Source organism: Heterocephalus glaber, unplaced genomic scaffold, assembly GCF_053883595.1.
Source record: "Heterocephalus glaber isolate CG9 unplaced genomic scaffold, H.glaber_assembly_v1.0 deba00001072, whole genome shotgun sequence".
Lineage (NCBI taxonomy): Eukaryota > Metazoa > Chordata > Mammalia > Rodentia > Bathyergidae > Heterocephalus > Heterocephalus glaber.
Window position 1 is genome coordinate 1,362,826 of NW_028258189.1, and position 19,184 is coordinate 1,382,009.

Genomic DNA, 19,184 nt, shown 5'->3' on the forward strand with positions numbered 1-19,184 from the left:
GTATGCCTAAAATGTACCAATAAACTTAATGGAAAAACATTTAAAAATTTTAAAAAGGGAAACAATAAACATAAAAATACCTCTCGAATCTAAAACTGTCTCCAGAGATATAAAAGTAATTACATAGTAACAAAACAGTTCATTCAAGACTAACAAATGTAAATATGTATCCAATATTAGAACACTTAAATGCAGAAAGTAAATATGGAAAGATTTGAAGGGAGAAACTGACAATACAATAATACCATTAAATATCAATACCCCACTTCTGATAATACATTCAAGAACCAGCTAGACATTGAAATTAAAATGATGACTCAAAGAACAATTTGTAACAAAATACTATGCACCCCGTAGCAGAAGAGGACATATTCTTCTCAAGCACATACACTGCATTCTCAGGATAGGTAAATCAGGTCACAAAGAAATGTTAAAAATTTAAGAATGAAATGATTCCAAAAATTTTTTCGAACCAAAACTATGTTAAACTACAAATTAACGGTGCAAAAAAAATGGGAATGGGAATATTTACAAAAATGTAAAACTAAACACCATATTATTGAAAAACCACTTGGTGAAAGTGCAAAATTAGTAAACATTTAACCATCTAGAGACAAATACAAAAACACCGAATATCTAAACCTATACAAGAAAAACATTATTGAGGTTATAGCAATAAACACCTACATTTTAAAAAGAGTGTTCTCAAGTAATAACCTACATCTCAAGGAACTAAAATTATAGTAAGTCTTGATAACTCCTGTTTTTTTCACTTACATCATTAACATAAATAATAAAAACATTAAAATACTGCAAGTGGAGTTCTAGGAAATGAGTTTTACCAGAACACAGGGAAAATATGAATTTGTGATTTTACTCATGCAAATTTATCCATGTCTTTTCTTCCTTGTAGCATAAAAATCTGGGGTATTTGGAATGAAAGAAAATATTTTTAAGATATGTGTTCTAATAAAATTTTGATAAGCCTTATGGTCAATTCTGTCTTTTGATGCCAATGCAATTCTTTCTTTACGGAAAAAAATAACAAAGAATTACTCTGTCTCAAAAAATGGAACTACAATAGTTTTAGAGAGTACTTACTTAATCATTTCAAAAAGTTTTGGATCTGAGATTTTGATATTTCGTGCCATATTCCAGGAAAGATGAACCATGGGTACTACTGACTTCACACTTTGCAATCTATTCCATTCATATCGTTCCACTGCCAACTTATACTGGCAGGCTAGGAGAAAAAAACAAACTAATAAAACAAAATAATATACAAATAACAGGCAAAAAAACTATCACATCTTAGTTTATAACTTTAATACCAATTATGAAAAATCTTAAAACACTGCATCAGTATGTCTTAAGGCAATGGTGATTTAGGACTATCGTATGTATCATTTAAAAAGCATTCACAGTTCATGAGACATGATACTAGTTTGATTTTACAGCTTATATATTTCATTCTTTCAAAGCTTTATTTTTTCAACCCATTTTGTTGATAATGAAATGGAATGCTACAGAGGGAAAAAAAACTGCCCAAACTCACAAAGTTAACAGTGCTAAGTGGAGGTTTAATTCAAGTGACGGAAGCCCAGATTCTTTAGCTTATATATATTAGACAGTTTGAAAACTAAGGCATGTTGTATAACACTAAAGGCCTAGAAATGTATTTCAGTGCCTGGAATGCCCAAAGCCCTGTGTTTGATCCCAATATTGCAAAGAATAAAAAAAAAAAAAAGAATAATGGCTACACTTTACTCTTCCATAACCTGTATGCTTTATAAAAACAAAATATGATACTCTTCAAGTATCAAAATACATCTTCTGTATCTACAGAGAAATGTATTTATTATCTACTAAAATGTTAACTGCCATTTAAAAATATTATTTTATTTTTTAAGACAAGGTCTCATTATGCAGTTCAGGTTGGCCTTGAGCTCATGTCAATTCTTATGATTCCGGCTCTAATGTGCTGACATTGCATATGTGCCTGGCTTAGGCTACTACTGTAAATCTGAATTTAACCTCCGTATAAGACTTCTCACTTTTAGCGAGTTATTTTCCAACTGAAAAATAATACCTATTAGAAAGAATCCTTTAAAATGTAAAAACCATTAGTAGATTATTTAAAATACCTGTAAGTGGACCAACATTCCATGCAATGTTGTTGCACCACCCAACAGCCTGAACCCAATGCACAGTGCCAGCATTTATCCACACCAAATCTCCAGGCCGCTGAATGAACCTATACACGGGAACATGTGCTTCATAAAGATCTTCAAGGTTGGGCCACCAAGAATTCATTAGGAAATTCAAATTATTTCTAGGGGTGAGAAAAAGAAACAATATGCTGGCTTAACTGTTTAAAACATGGGAAGATAATCTCCAAAATTTAAAATATGACATCAGCATTTACTCCATTCACAAAAGTACTGCAGCTAGAAATGTTTTTTAACAATGAAAATTTCAATATAAAAGGGTCAAAATTAAAAATAAATTGCATATAAATTTTGGCTGATTTATCAGGTACTGTAACTTTCAACTTACTGTCCCAAAGTCTTAATGTTTCCAGTTATAGTTCAATGTATTAACTTTTGTTTTAATGAGGTGATTTTGATTCATTACTGAACAACCTGTTGGTATTTAAAAGTATGACTATTAATCCTTGTACGTCAACGTGATTGGAGTAAGAAACAACTAGCACGGGCTTGGGATTTAGCTCAGTGGTTTCGCTGCCTGCTGCGCAAGCACAAGGACCCGAGTTCGATCCCCAGTACAAAAAAAAAAAAAAAGAAACACCGAGCACATTGGTGGACACATTTCTAGTTGTTTCTGGTAGATAATATTAAGGCATAAAGTTGGATACTATATATGGTTTGTTACCCATTCCTCTCTGGAACTGCTCTCCAGCTCTCCTTCCAGACACCATGAACCATCCAACATTCTTCTACTGCCCATTTTCACGAAGAGCCTGTGGAGAATATACTGACTACACCCAAAATTATGAGCTAATTAATCCTCTCCTTTAATGTTGTGGGTGCTAGATATTGGGTTCTCGCCCAATGGGAAAGCTAATTCAGAACACTGGTACATGAGAAGTGGGGTCACTGCTAGGTGTGTATCTAACTAACCCAATTGTATAAAAGACTGCTGTGGTTTGCAGGATGTGTTTGGAGCTGTTGACTACAGTTGCCATAGAATGTTATAAGCAGAGCCTGATAGTGCTGGGTAGGAATCTAACAGAAATGTAGGCAGGGCAGGCTAGCCTCAACAAGGATTCCATTGGCAGCTGGTGATGGGTATTATACTCAGGCTACTGGCAGGTGTCTACGATTCCCTATGTCTGAAGCTTTGCAGGAGAATGACATTAAAGTCAGTAACCTGATCTGGTGGATGAAATTTCAAACCAGCTCGACATTAAGGTCACAGTACAGGTACTGCTGGCTGTTTTATCCAAATTTCCAGTGAGAACCAGGGACAAAAGCAAAGTAGAAAAAAAATTTTAAACTTAAAACTGTTGCCCAAAAGGAACCAGAGGAACCAGGGCCAAAGTAAGTATGGTTGCTGTAGAGGTTAGCACCATAAAAAAAAAAAAGAAAAAAGAAATGATTTGTACAAGGTTAAGAAGAAAGAGGCCTTGAGGGAATCTTAGGAACCAGCAAGTCCCCACCTATCACAGGATCCTAAGTGGAAAAGTGTAAGCCTTCTCTTCAGAAGAGTCCCTAAGACCCTTGCTCAAAAACAGCCTCCATAAGAATTTCTTTGGGATTCATTTCATCACATTCAGACCTCCAGGCACAGACTGCTGCAGCATGGTCCAAAGAGGCCAGATTGCTGCTCCTGCTGACAGCAGACTTTGGCATCATTCATGTGGTATGCATTTTTCTTGGCATACAGAGTGCAAGAGTTGGGGGTCAGGGAGGCTTCCATTCAGATTTCAAAAGGCTTCAACGATCAGGCAAGGATGCCTTGAGAACACAGAATATTTAGCTGTGGGAATGAAGCTAAAGAAACACCGGAGACCACATGAAGTCTTAAGTGCCAGTAATGTGATAGGGCTACTGAGGTAAGCAGAAAACTGTGAGTGGAGCCAGCCTGAGAAGCCAAAGCCCTTTGGAGCTCACATTTTACCAACACATGGGTGGGATGGCAGATGTGGAGCTGTAGAATGTAAGGCTTGTCCTGTTGGGTTCTGGTCCTGCTTTGGTCTGATTCTTTTCTATTCCTCCATTCCTCCCACTGGGGATACTATAGAATGTTTATCCTGTGCTACTGTACCTTGGATTATGTAACCTGTTTTATATTTTCACAGAAGTTCTCAGTTAAGAGTTTGTTTTCAATCTCAGAATGACTTGAATTTTTGAAACATTTTCAAGTATTGATATGTTGGGGAATTGTGTTTTCAGATCTATACAGGTTAGATGTATTATGTTACACAAAATAAATTATTATTTTTATTTGGAGATTAAGTATGGTTTAAAGAACCATGTTAGAATGTCAAATTGGCAAAGGGATGGACTGTGATGATTAATCCTGACAATCTGACAAAATTGAGAAATACCAAGAAGATTGTGAGGCATGCTTCTTGGCATGTCTGGGTGAATCATGTAGGCATTACTTTAGGAATTATATATACAGTAATCCCTCACTTAAGTACCTTTGTTCCACTATGCATTTCCACCATCATGTTCCTGCCTTACAGCCTGTTAACCAGGTATCAAATCCTCTGAAACCAAGAGCTAAATTAAACCTCTCCTCCTGTAACTTGTGGGTGATGGGCATTATGCCTGAACTATAAGGAAGGTGACTAACACAGCAGGCATCGCAAAAAGCAAGTGATGGGTAAGGGTTATATCAAGTCACATAAATTCTTACTCTAAAACAGTGGCAGAATGGCAGTGATGAAAAAAACCAAAGTCAGACTCTTCCTCTATTGCTGTTCTGACCATAAACAGAAGACAGACCAGGGACATAATGTTATCTCTACATGGTTTTAGAAATTAGTTGATTATAATGTAGCTGATAAAAATAATCAAGAGCTTCTTTTATAAAAGAACAACACATACACACACATACACATCAGCACCACAAATGGCACAGATGTTTAATTTTATTTTTTTCAGTTTTTACTTTTTATTAGTTTATGTTTACATTCTATAACAACTACAATCCTTGTAAGAAAGGGGAATATGTACATAATACAACTCAATTATGTTTTGGTTCCCTTTTTCTCCCTTCTTTTCTACCTCTGTCTCTTGATCCCTTTCCTTTTCTAAAAAGCTCTCTCCCTATATACTATTACCTATCTTTGTTTGGCTCTTTATTTATATTTTGGGTTTCCAATATAGGAGAAACCATTCAATATTTAAGTTTGTAGGTCTAAATTATTTCACTTAACATTATGGTCTGAAGATGTATTCATTTTTTTAAAAATGACTTAAAAGGGCCAGGGATTTAGCTCAGTTCGCTGCCTGCTGCGCAAGCACAAGGAGCTGAATTTGATCCCCAGTAACAACAACAAAAAAAGATTTAAATTTATCCTTCTTTATGGTATTCTACTGTATGCAAATATCACATTTTCTTTATCCCTTCATCCAAGATTCAGCTATTATGAATTGTGCTGCTATAGACAGGAGTATATACATGTATCGCTGTAATGTGATGTCTGTAACTCTTCCAGAAAGATACCTGGCAAGGAAATAGCTGGATCACATGGAATTTCTAGTTTTAATTTCCTGAGGAATCTTCACACTGATTTCTATAACTACGGCACTAGTTTATACTGCCATCAACAATGTACATGGGTTTCTTTTTCCCTCCAGACTTGCTAGCATGTTACTACACGATTTCTTGATGATACTCATTCTATCTAGAGTAAAATAGTATCTCAGTGTTGTTAACTGGCATTTCTTTAATTTCTAGCAATTATTAATATTTTTCATGTATTTATTGGCCATTTGTATTTCTTCATCTCATCAGTGTCTATTCATTTCAAAAGCCCTTTTTCAAAAATTGGGTCTTTTATTTGGGTGAGTCTAATTCTTTTTAATTCTTTATATATTTTAGATATTAGTTTTCTGAGAAATACTGTAGCTGGAGAAAACTGTTTCTGATTCTGAAGGCTATCTCTTCTATTTGTTCTTGCCTTTGTAGGGCAGAAGCTTTTAAATTTGGTATGATCCCAGCTATTGACTCTTGATGCTATTTCTTGTATCAATGAGTGTTGTTCAGAAAGGCCTTACTTAAATCTGTATCTTCAAGAGTTTTTCCTATTTTATCATCCAGGAGTGCTTAGTTCTTTGTCCATTTTGAATCTAAGTTTAGTACACAGTGTGATTTTGGTCTAGATTCAATTTTGCACATAGGGATCGCCAATTCTCCCGAGACCATTTATGAAAAAGGCTCTCTTTCCTCCAGTGTATATTTTTGGTCCTTTTGTCAAAAAATCAAATAGCTGAATGAGACTAGGATTGTTTCTGCATTCTTTGTTCTGTTCCATGGATCCATGTTTCTTTTTTTGCCTGTAACACGATGTTGTTTTCACTGTAATTTTGTAATATAACTGCAAATCCAAGATTGTGATGCCTCCTCTTTTAAACTGCAGCTTTATTCCTCTCCTTTATCATATTACTCCTATTATAATTACTGTAAATACACTGATGTATTCTATATCTATATAAATATTCTATATATACATTCTATATAAAACATTTAGTGACACATTTTACATCAAATTTTTATCAAGAAGAAATTTATACAGTAGAAATATTTCTAAATATTTACAAATGACCTTTGTTTTCTGTTTCTTCTTTAAAAGTGTGGGGAAAAAGTGTTTTGGGATTATCTAAATGCAATCTTATTCTCTTCCATTTCTTTGCTCCTAAAAATGCTGCACATAGCACTCTGAATGGCTGAGCAAAAGATTCCCAAATTCAAAACACAGTTAAGACAACTTAGTGAGAATCTATCTTAAAAAGAAAAAAGAAAATAAATAAACCTACAAACTTAAAATAAATAAAACAAAACAACTGGGAATGGAGCTTAGTACAAAGGCCCTGAGTTCAATCCCCCGAGTGAAAAGCAGTATTGTTTTCTTAATCTAAGTCTACAAAAGGCTGAAACTGAAAGATAAAATATTATGCTTTCTCTAAATTTTAAAGAGTTGTGATTAAGAGTCAAAAGACATAAAGAAGGAAGAAGAAATGGAAAAGTTACAAATATTCCATGCAAACATTAGCTCCAATTTCCTATATACTACACATATTTTTAAAAGGAGAGAAAGAAAGCAAACAAGAAAATCAATGAAGGCATAAACATCAAATATTTTTTCAAAGTTCAAAACAATGATTTCTATGTATGATTATAAATTAACTACAGAAATTATAAATTTCAGGAGAAATATTTCATAAGGAAAATAACATTATGATAAAAATTTTTAAGGGCATTCTGGAATTTCCAGAAGTTAGAGTAAATCAGTCATTTAACCTTGAGGTAATTAAAACAGGAATTATTTTAACTTGATATTTTTAATTACTTCTGAGGTCAAGTTTTTGGATACTAATTGTGTTTTTCAAGATGATCTTTGGTGGGAGGGCACAAGAGAGGGAAAGATCGCATGGCAAGACAGGAAGCCAGAAAATGGAAGGGTTCCATAATGACATCCCACCAGGCCCTGTCTCTTAAAGGCCCAAGAGTATTAAATGATTTCAGGTTAGCTCCACTTGATTATTATATTATTTTCTGCTTTCTCATTGTAAAAAATGATAGGTTTTATTCAGACCTAAAGGTTAGAGAACTAATGATTATAATTGTTACTTCTGGGATACATTAAATTAATATATTAAACATATTTCAAGTACCATGACAAACATGGATATTCAAGAATTTTGCTCTTCAAATAATTTACTAAATGCTAATATATGTTAGTCTGTCTTTTAAAGGATGCAAGTATAAGTTTTCAAGAAAAGGAAAAAATAATGCTGTGTGAGATTAACTAGGTATCAACTAAATTGTTGACAATTTATACAAAGTGTCACAACTTTTATACTTCTGAAAATTAAAAATAAAGTTTATTTCTATAACTTCAAAAAAACCAAAAAACAAACAAAAAACTCCCCACAAAATGATCTTTGGCTGTCAGGAAAGTTAAACCTTGACAATAGCCAGTTCCTACTCAGATATAATGAACAAAAGCACTACTTAAGTGTAAAAAGTACTATAATTCATATCCTCATAATTTTAAGAAACTTTTTCTGTACTCAATGGAGATTTCCCATATTACATTTGTTTTTCACTTAAGCTACCAATTTTCAGGTACAAAAAAAAAAGTTTAAATTGAAGTGTTTGCTGCTAAAGGCTAAACTTTATAAAGCTCCTTCTTCTAAGCTGAAGAAAATATAAATTACATATCACAGAAAATTTTGCTAGACAAACTTTTGAATTTGACGCACTTTTTACCAAATAAAATATACTTATTAAAGAACTAAAGTTTAAAGTAGATCTGCCACCTGCCTTGCAAGCACAAGGTCTGGTGTTCAATCCCCAGTACCAAAAAAACCTCCAAAAACAAAAACAAAGTTTAAAGTACAAGTTACTTTTAGGAATGAACAGTGCACCACGTATTCAAAAAAGGTATAAAAAGTGATTCTGAGTATTTTTGGCACAAATACTAAATGCGTTTAGATATTTAACTTGAGTTGAGTACTATACAATGTATGTATGTTTTGAAAAATCTCATGTTTATATATCAATCGAAAATTTTTTTAATTTAAAAAAGGAAATACTTAGCTAGGGATATGGTTTGATGGGAAAACCCTTCCTCACATGGGTAAGGACCTAGATTCAATCACCAGCATCCTCCACTTCCCCCTAAAAAAGTCACTTTGTGGAGTGTATATATATATATATATATATATGGAGTAATTTTGAAATAAATCTCACATATGAACAATGAGAATTCTGCCCAATTTTTATCTTGTGTTGTAAGTACATAATACCTTTGTGATGTACCCATTTGTATTTTTAACTACCAATTCTTAAAAATGTATGGAATTCTTTTGTTATTAGACACTTATTTTACGCTAAAAAAACCAAAGATACATAAGATTAAGTTATAAACAAACTATATGGGCAGTTAACTTTAGAATTTGTCCCCCTTTTTTTGGTACCAGAGATCAAACTCGGGACTCACTGAACTAAATTCCTGGCCTGAATTTGTGCCATTTTTTAAAAAAAAGTATAATAAGCCTTCTTTCTCTTTGAAAGACATTTATCAAAAAATGTAATCACATGTTTTTATATGATAAAAATAATTTTATAAAAATAATTTTCTATCCATTCAAATTTGTATCTATTGCTATTAGAAGCTGGTTTTATTACATTTTTAATTAAGTACAGTATATAACACGTAAAATTTCAAATGAAATTAAATTGCTGCTGAGCAACTATGTAAACACTAGCAGCTTCATTTAAAAAATAGCTTTGTAGTTTGTCCTTCACAATTGATTTCTCAAAATGATATGTTAAAAAAGAGTGTAGTTCTGAAACCTACTTTTCACAGAAGTCATTCAGAACACCCCAGTAATCTTCAGGTACAACAAACCATTCACAATCACCTGGACCAATATTTATGTTTACAGAACAGAAGTTGTTCTTTTCTTGGTGACCTGAAAAGGAAAATAAAATGAAAGCCATGCATGCACTATAAATTCAGGGAGGAAATGTCCTTGAAAATAACTGTTACATTTTAAGAAATGAGTAAAAATCCCACCTAGAACAAGCACCCAAATCAAATACAATTGTATCATCACTGATTACTGCTTACGCCTCCATAAACCACTCCTCAATCTCAAAAATATTATTTAAAAAATTAAGTTAGGCAGGTGGCTTACACCTGCAATCAAATCCCTCTGGGAGGCTGAAGTAAAAGAACTGTAAAGTCCAGCCCAATCTGGTAACATCAATTTAGTGAGATTCTATCTCAAAATTAAAAATGGAAAAGGCTAAAGTATAGAAGGCTAGCTTGAAGACCCTGGATTTAAGAAAAGAAAGAAAAAGGAGAGGAGGTTGATGAAGAGCAGGGCTAAAAAAGGAAGAGGACGGGAAAAGGAGGGGGAAAGAAGGAGAAATACTTCTGTTGCAGCTTTCAAAATGTTTCCTAAAGGGCCAGGGATTTAGCTCAGTGGTTTCACTGTCAGCTGCACAAGCGCAAGGACCAGAGTTCGATCCCCGGTGACAACAACAACAAAAAGTTTCCTAATAAATTCAATATAAAACTTACAAAACAACTTCATGTAAAACTTATACTACCATAACCTCATTCTGAAAAAAGAAAACTTTTCAAATGAAAATTAGTATGATGTTCTTTTGGACACTTCACTTCCTATGCTGTCCAAAATAAATATAAAGCTAGATCTTCATTCCACACATATTTGGGACATATAATTTATATGCTCAAACGAAACACTTTCCAAGCCTTAATGCAAGTACACAGAAATTTTTAATACTTACAAAACTATCTATGCAACTACAGAACCTTTCAAAAAAAAAGTACACCTAACACTTATCTACAAAGAATTAGACTGTAATGTTATGACACAAAAACAGAATATATCAAGTAAATATGTAATAACTCCATAAATCACTTTCAATCAATTACTGTGTCTAAGAAAACACGCTTACTAAATGTCTTCAACATCAGGCACTACCAATCCATATGAAAAGAGATGTTCAAAGATTTCTACAAAACAAATTTCATAATGCATATTGAAGGCCACTTTTGCTGATATGGAATGCTGATTTTGAATCAAAATGAATTGAAGCATTATTTCCTCTTCCATCAAAATTCTATTCTTCTCATCAAGAGACAAAAGTGTGCTGAAGTATTTCTTATTTTTATTGTCAGCAATACAAAATCATGGAAACTAGTTCTCCTGTTTTTATATAAATTCCTACTGAATATACTCAATTTATTCTCTTGGTTTTCAAAGTAAAATGCTTATTCCATAGTCCTTTAAAGAAGAGTTTGCTGACTCCTATAATAGAAAAGTTTGGAAATTCATTTTTTTTTAAATGAAAAAGAATGGAACAGATCAGAAAATAATAGTACATCATGTATTTTAAGCACTATCAATGAATTTTTATTGTGTATGTTTCATATAAGATACAATATGGTTCTTGGTCACTCTAATTGTGATGGTGAACTGGAAAATACTTTAAGCTTTCAGGGAACGGAATGTATACCTTCACTCATTAAATGATTTACTGTGTCCTTTCCCAGTTTAAATTTTTCTGATTATTTTATACACACACACACACACACACACACACACACTCATAAAGAAGTAAAAAACATTGGGAAAACAATACTCTGAGCTCATTTAGAAAAATTATAAACATCTTTATTCTATGAGAAATAACTTTTAAAAATGTGCTAGTTTTCTTGGTTATAAACGGGAGTGTCTGTTTATCTTCATTTTGATCAACTCTTCTCTTTCAACTATACAAGATAAGTTAATTCAAAAGGATCACCTGGTGTTCTACTCCCTGGAACTTTCATATATAGTTGAACTGTATTCATGCCCAATATGGGATGACCAACATGACTCAGAAGGTTTCCTGCTGATACAACACGCACAAAAGCAGGAAGTTTAGTCAGCTCATGTAACTGCAACTTCCATCTGCAATAAAATAACAGAGTGCAAGCAAACAGTAGTAAGAATTAACCAGGTCCTCAAAACTCTTATGATCTAATCAGAAAAAGTTATACCTATAAATGTTACCTTAACAATCAGAAGTAGTATTAGTGTTAAATTTTTTCCACATACAGTCCTAAAACAGAAATTACTGAAATTCATAAAACTTTATAACCTAGTAAATGAAATAAACAATTTCCTATTTTTTAATTTATAAAATTTAAATTTTACTTTCTTAAGTAAGAAAAAAAATCTGTATTTAAAAAATAACTTTGAAATGCTAAGTTCTTGTTTTTGTTTTGGAAACAGTGTATTACTAGGCAGTTCAGGCTGGCCTTGAACTCGCTATGTAAACAGGCTGGCCTTGAACTCTTGGCAATTTTCCTGCCTCAATCTCCAAGAGCTGGAATTATAGGTGGGCACCACCATGCCCGGCTTAAAATGTTAAGACTTTTTTTAACCAAAATGTATCTGTCAATATGGAAGGGATAAAGAGACAAAGACTAGGAATAAAAAAGAAGGGGTAACTAGATAATTCCCAATCCTGTAATCCCCTTTTATTCAGTTCATGGAAACAACAGGGTAATGGGGAAACTTACTTTTTGTTATCAGAGAGGTCAATGTTGGTCCCAAATTTTATGGTTTTAAAAGGTCCATTCCTTTTCTTTCTGGAACTTAAAAAGAAAAATAAACAAGAAGTGGGCGGGGGGTGGGGAGACAGTATTAAGCCCATGACTAGCAGACAAAAATACTGACTGAATGCTAAAAGTTACTTACTTATCTGAAGATGTGGATTCACTATCTGAATAGGCTTTTAGTTGTGTTTTTCTCTCATTTTCTTCCTACATATTAAGAAAATCATTAACACTTAGTAACCTATAACAGGCTAATTCTACTATAAAAATAAATTAATTAATCATCTGTGTGAGAAGTAATGTTTGTGTTTTTAAAACAAAGACTTTACAGGTACATTTCACAGCAAATACCTTCAATTATTATAGTAAACAAATATGAAATATAAGTCAAAGCCCAGTGACACACTACTCAATATCCAGTATTACCATAAAATTAATACTGCAAAACTCATTTGTTCTAGCAGTTTCTAAATAATAAGGAAATATAACTTTAAATTATGTCAAATGAATTTGAGAAATAACTAAAAATAGTACAATAATAAGCAAAATCTAACAAATTATCACGAAAAAAATCTGTAAGAAAATACCAAACCCCTATTTTAATATCAAAAACCACTGCTTAGTGTTGCACTTAGACTTTGTTTGGCAAGAAGAAAATCTGTAGATTCTTTCTTCCAAGTAAAAAGAACAATGAGAAAAATTAAAGATTAGTGATATCTATGAAATAAATGTTGATTACAATGTTGGCACATATTGTAAACTAGCATAACTACTATGCTTCTGTACATAGATAAATACACACTCATAAATGTACAAAGTTTAAAAAGTTAAAATGCTCTATGTCTGACTGTGATTTTGTTTAGTTACCCTTTCTTCCCTGTTTTAATCATATTAATAAAATTAAGGATGTATGGAAGTTCTTTTATGTAAAGTTTTGACACATTATTATTAAACACAAAATATTTCATTATTATTAAAGAAAATCAAATGTTTAATGTAGATATGTGTATTCTTTTAACACAGGTGACAAGATTACCAAAATAACATTAAAATGAAGCTGAATTTCAGCCTAATATCATACAGAAAAATAAGCTTAAAATGGATCAATAAGTTAAAAATAAAAGGTACAATTAGAAGAAACATCTGCATAAAATTCACATAAAATCTGTAGGAGCATAGGTTATACAACAGTTTTTAATTGTTTTTGGTATCAGGGATCAAACTCGGGACCTTGCGTTTATAAGAGGCAGGTGATGGCACTGCTAAGCTAAATCCCCAACCCTAATGTTTATAGTTTTAAAATCCAAGAAAAGAAAAGAAAAGAAAAAACCTTAAAATCTCTCTACTACGGAGGATACCATTTAAATAAAATAAAGAGAAAAAGAAAAGTCAGAATAGAAAAAACATTTGCATCTTTTATATCTTCCAATAAAGCTTCAACAAGAATATGTATAAACTAACGAGTTCGATCCCCGGCACAAAAAAAAAAAAAAAAAAAGGAATATGTATAAAGAACATTTACACCTCAGTATTAAAAGATAAATAGCCCAGTTAAAGAAATTAAATGTACATTTCTCCAAAGAGGATATATAAGTGGACAATATTTCAATGAAAAGATGCTGCAAATGGCCCTTTCAAAAATGCAAGTCTTAATCATAATGAGATAACACTTCACAACCATATGGCTGGCTAAAATCAAAAGAAAATATGGTAATGGAATAGAAGAAGAAATGAAACACTCAAAATCAAAGCTCAAGGACTGGGCATGGTGGGGCCTTGTCTGTAATCCTAGCACTTGGAAGGGAGACAGGATGATCATGAGTTCAAGATCAGCCTGGGCTGATAAAGAGTTCAAAAGCAACCTGAACTACATAGTGAGATTGGCTGAAGAAAAAAAAAAATTAAGGCTCAAAAGGCAAAAATGTTTAAAAGTAATCTGACAGTTCTTTTAAAAGATAAACTCTGGGTTGCCAAATAATTTAGCAATTCTAGTATACATGTACCCAAGAGAAATAAAGGTATATATTCACATGAGACTTATTTGAATATAAATAACTATTATTAAGAAGACCTACAAACTGGAAACAACTGGTAATAGATTAAAAAGGAGGCTGTGTAAGCATATTTTACATTATTTTCTTATTTGAAAAGAAAAAAATGAAGCATTGATACATGGTACAAGATGAATTTCTTTTTGTGGAGCACAAAGTCTCACTGTGTAGTTCAGGTTGGCCTTCAATTTATAATGTACTCTAGGCTGGCCTGGAACTCAGGGCAATCCTGCCTCAGCTTCCCACCATGCCTGGCAACTTTTAAACAAAAAAATAAAATAAAATAAATGGTTAGGGTTATGGCTTATGTTTAGATGTCCGCATCCACCCCCCAAAGCCTCACATAGTCATAGACAGGGCTTTTTCAGAGGTAGCTGGATGTAGAACTGATTCATGGTGCAATGGTAGGATTAAGGGCACTAAGATTAAGGTGTGAGCTCTATGGGGTGGACAGCCTGGATACAATATAAAGGACAGAAAGAGGTTTGCTGGTAGTTACTTGTAGAAAATTGCACGCTTGCTTGCTTTTGCTATCTTCTGTCATAAACTTCTTCTCTTCTGTGATGCCCCTCTGTCATGTCACTTTGCCTTGGAACCAGCCAACTATGGACTGAAACCTCTACAAACTGGGAGCCAAATAAACCTTTTATCCTGTAATTTTGTGTGCCAGGTATTTTGTCTCAGCAACAAGAAAAATTTCTAAGATCAAATATATATATATATATAAAATATATAATCACTAAAAACATTATATCATACCTTTTATATGGACACACAAAATATAAAAATAGACGTCTACAGACACAGACAGTACACATAGTTTCTTGGATGGTGGGAGCTCTGAGAACTATGAGTTATTTAAAATAGGTATACATTTTTATTTCAAGGTACTGAAAGATTTTAATAGTCATTATGAGGATGAATGTACAACTATGAACACACACACGATTTCTTTCTTTTTTTTTTTTTTGGTACTGAGGATCAAACTCAGGACCTTGCGCTTGCAAGGCAGGCAGCAGAAGCACTGAGCTAAGTTCCTGGTCCTCTATATTTTCAACTGATGATCACAGCCACAGGTATGGGTCAGTGATACAACATATGATTAAAGGCCCTTGGTGCTCAACCATGACTGCTGAGGAGAAAAAAATTGGTGAATTGTAGGTCATTTCATTAAAATGGTATAAAAAGAAATGAAGAAAGGTGACAGCAGCTAAAATGGTGATTACAGAAGCAACAAGCTTTTGTTGTTTTCCCATGGAAAAAATATTTTTAGCTACTAGAATTAATCCTAGAAAATCTATGTATATTCACATATTTACAAGAATATAGCAAACATCTAAGAAAAAGTTATGCTGAAATCACTAAGAAATCTTGTGTGTTTACTTGCTCTTGCCTCACTCCCTGTTAGGCATAGTAGTTCCCAGTTTGCTTCCTCAAACTAGAGAAAGAGAAGTGAATTATATAATTCACCTAGGGACTGGAAATAGTTTCAAATACTGTCCCCAAAACTGAAGAGTGGGAATAGCTTACTAACTAGTTCTATGAAGGTACCTTTACTTTGAAAAACTACTTGAAGAAAATAGAAGATAATTAGGTTAATATTTCTTATATACAGTAATGAAAAAATATTAGTAAGTTGGATTCACAAACACATTAAAGAAAAGACTATATCCCAAGACCTAAATCAGCTTTTCCCCTAAAATTCATGGATGGTACATCACATGAAGATCAAACATAAATGAAAAAAATTAAAACATGATCATTTCAATTGATAGTTAAAAGTAACTTCAAAAAATCTCTAACTTTCCATAATAAAAACACTGTGTATTAAGCATAATAGAGTACTGGTATGAAGACAGACATGTAGCGGCTAGGTGCTGTGGCGCATTCCTGTAATCCCAGTACTTGGAAGCCTGAGGGAGGAGTTTGAGGCCAGCCTGAACTAGGTAGTGAGTTCAAGGCCAAGCTGAACTACTTTAGTGAGACCCTTTCTCAAAAAACCAAAAAGCAGACATATAAACTAGCAAAATAGAATACAGAACCCAGAAACATAAATCTTTGTATATATGATCAAATGATTTTTCACAAGGGGATCAAGACAACTCAATAAGGAGAAAAATAAGATTTTTCAACAAATGATGCTAGAAAAATTGGAAATCCACATGCCAAAGAATTAAACTGGTCCCTTATCTGAGAATATACACTAAAATTAAGTCAAAAATAGATCAAAGACACCAACATAAGGGATGAAAGTATAGAACCACTGGAAGGACATACAGGAAAATGTTTGTGACTTATAATTCGACAGATTTCTTAGACATTATAAGCACAGAAAACAAAGGAAAATTAAATAAACAGCTTTATCAGAAACTTAAAATATGTATATCAAAAGGTACTGCTAAAGAGAATGAAATGACCAACCTCAAAATGAAGAAAATAGTTGCAAATCATGCATCTAAAGAACAGTGAATATTCAGAATACACAACCCCTAAACTGAACAACAAAATAACACCCTAACTGAAAAGTGGATAATGGATTTCATTTTATCCAAAGAAGATATACCAATAGCCAGCAAATAAATACATGAAAGATGCTCAAATTCACAATTCATGAAACAAATGTACATCAAATCCATAAGATGGTTTCACATGTGTTAGGATGGCTACTATTTAAAAGTAAAAATATAAATTGTTGCTAAGAATCTGTAGAAATTATAACCTTCAGGGACTGCTAGTGAAAATATAAAAGGGCAGTCTCAGTGAGAAACAGCAGGGTTCTCAAAGAATTAGGCATGTAATTTCCATAGGATCTAGAATTTTCACTTCTAGGATCAAACCACTGGGACCTAAAACATACATTTACCAACAATGTTCCCATCAGTGATATTCCTGATAGCTAAAAAGTAGAAATAACTCAAATTCTAACAGCGGATACATATATACAAAACTTTAGCTTGAACATGAGTACTATTTATGTACCTCACTGGCAGAGCACATGCTTTCTAGGCATAACTTTTTGCTTAAGCTGTAATAGTTCTACAAATATCCTATGTTCACATCTATATATATATAATACTAATATTAAGCGGATAAAATTTTGAATTAAAACCAATTTTATACACTTCCAGGAGATGAGTGATATTAAAAAATTCACAAATACAAAACTTCCAAATGATACAGATGTTAAGCTATAGAACTTTGAGTTTAAAAAAATAGACTTTCATGAAAGATTTATGAGACTAGCTTTGTAAAAGTAAGACTTCTGCATGCTTTTCATCTGATATATTTCAAATTCATATTTAAGGAGGTCGTGTAAAGCACAAACAATTCAAACAAATATTACACAAATATATTTAGTACCTTCACTTGTGTAAGAATTGAAAATTTCTTATTTTAATAAACCTAAGGAAGCCAATTATTTCCCATTAGGAATTTTAATAACCATTACTAAGTTTAAGAATTTTTTGCTTTTCAAGTCTCCATACATTTTGAGACCTTTGTACTTCTGCAGTTTTATGTAGAGACTACAATTAATATAGAAAGATCATTAATCCATCCTACAGGAGAATCTTTCAGATAAAATAGGGAAGCATATTGGTTCATTGGTTGAATAAACATCTAATTTGTATCACATTATTATTACTATGCAAGTAAAAAGCAGGTTAGATTTATCACTCTAAATAAAAATATTACAGAAAAAAATTTTATTTGTTTGTTTTTGGTTTTTGTGGTCCAGGGATTGAACTCAGGACCTTGTGCTTGTGAGGCAGGCATGATAACACTGAGGTAAATCTCTGCCCTGAGGCGGGAAAAGAAAAGTAAAAATTGGCAGAACGGTTTGTGATAACAACTCAAATTCTCCAAGATTCAAAGCACAGATGCTAAAAAACTTGGAGGAAAAAAAAACAACAAAGAAACAAGCAGTACCCTGGGAAAAAAATTTAAAATTACAGAGAAACTGAAGAAACAGAATACAACCCAGACAAAGGAAGGGATCACCGGTACTTTGTGGATTGCACCTACTGTTGGCTCACCAGCAAAGTGAAAGGAACAGTCTTTCCATGCTACAGTGGAATGCAATCCACTAGCAATAGCTGTGATCTGCAAAGAGCGTGCATGACTCTGCTCCAAGTGAGTCCTTTTGTATTAATACTTGGTGAGTGACTCTAGTACAAGTGCTAGCCATATTTCTGGAGACTGTGCTTAGTCTGATGCTATTCTAGGGAAGGGTTGACTATTTGACCCAGGATACAGAGAAGCCAACAGGCTCTTCTTCAGGGGTCCAACTGTTAGGTTCAAATAGTAACTGGGTACTAGACACCCAGGAAGACTGGCTAGAAAGTAGCCCTTTAAGTGGTAAGAACTAAAGAAGGTAGCCCCTGCTCCAACAGCAAATGGTCAGTTGCAGCCTAAGATGTTGATTTGGACACTGCCTCAAAATAGTAGATCTTAGCTGAAAACCACATATTCAAATTCATTGAGATATTTTCTTTCTTTCTTTTCCCTTTCATTCTTGTTTATGAGTGTGTAGTTTTCTTTCCTTTTCTTCTTCATGAGTTTACTGAGATTTAGAAAATTTTCCCTTGTCCTTTCTCATGCTTCCTTTATTCTCCGTTTGTTTTTCCCTTTATTTTCTTCATTTTAGTTTTTCTCCCTTTGATTTTATCATTTTGGCATTAATTTCTTTTTTACCCTGTTTTTTATCACCTATTTCTCATCCGTGTTTTTTTGTTACTTTCAACAAATTCTACTAACATTCCTCTATCTTCACCAAGATACTTGGCTTTATTTCTCTC

At 33.0% G+C, this 19,184-nt stretch overlaps 1 protein-coding gene across 11 annotated transcripts in view; it reads right to left on the reverse strand.

The window, feature by feature from the left end:
- LOC147828441 (histone demethylase UTY-like) overlaps positions 1-19,184 on the reverse strand; it is a 258,477-nt gene that overhangs the window by 77,649 nt on the left and 161,644 nt on the right. For all 11 annotated transcript variants that reach the window (XR_015450784.1, XM_087209914.1, XM_087209917.1 and 8 more), the window contains 6 exons: positions 12,480-12,544; positions 12,302-12,376; positions 11,539-11,687; positions 9,560-9,674; positions 2,145-2,332; positions 1,102-1,243 (listed from right to left, as the gene is read on the reverse strand). Coding sequence is in view for 10 of the 11 variants with exons in the window: in XM_087209914.1 (XP_087066040.1) it covers positions 1,102-1,243; positions 2,145-2,332; positions 9,560-9,674; positions 11,539-11,687; positions 12,302-12,376; positions 12,480-12,544 (734 nt within the window). In the remaining variant the exon portion in view is untranslated. The remainder of the gene's footprint in view (positions 1-1,101; positions 1,244-2,144; positions 2,333-9,559; positions 9,675-11,538; positions 11,688-12,301; positions 12,377-12,479; positions 12,545-19,184) is intronic.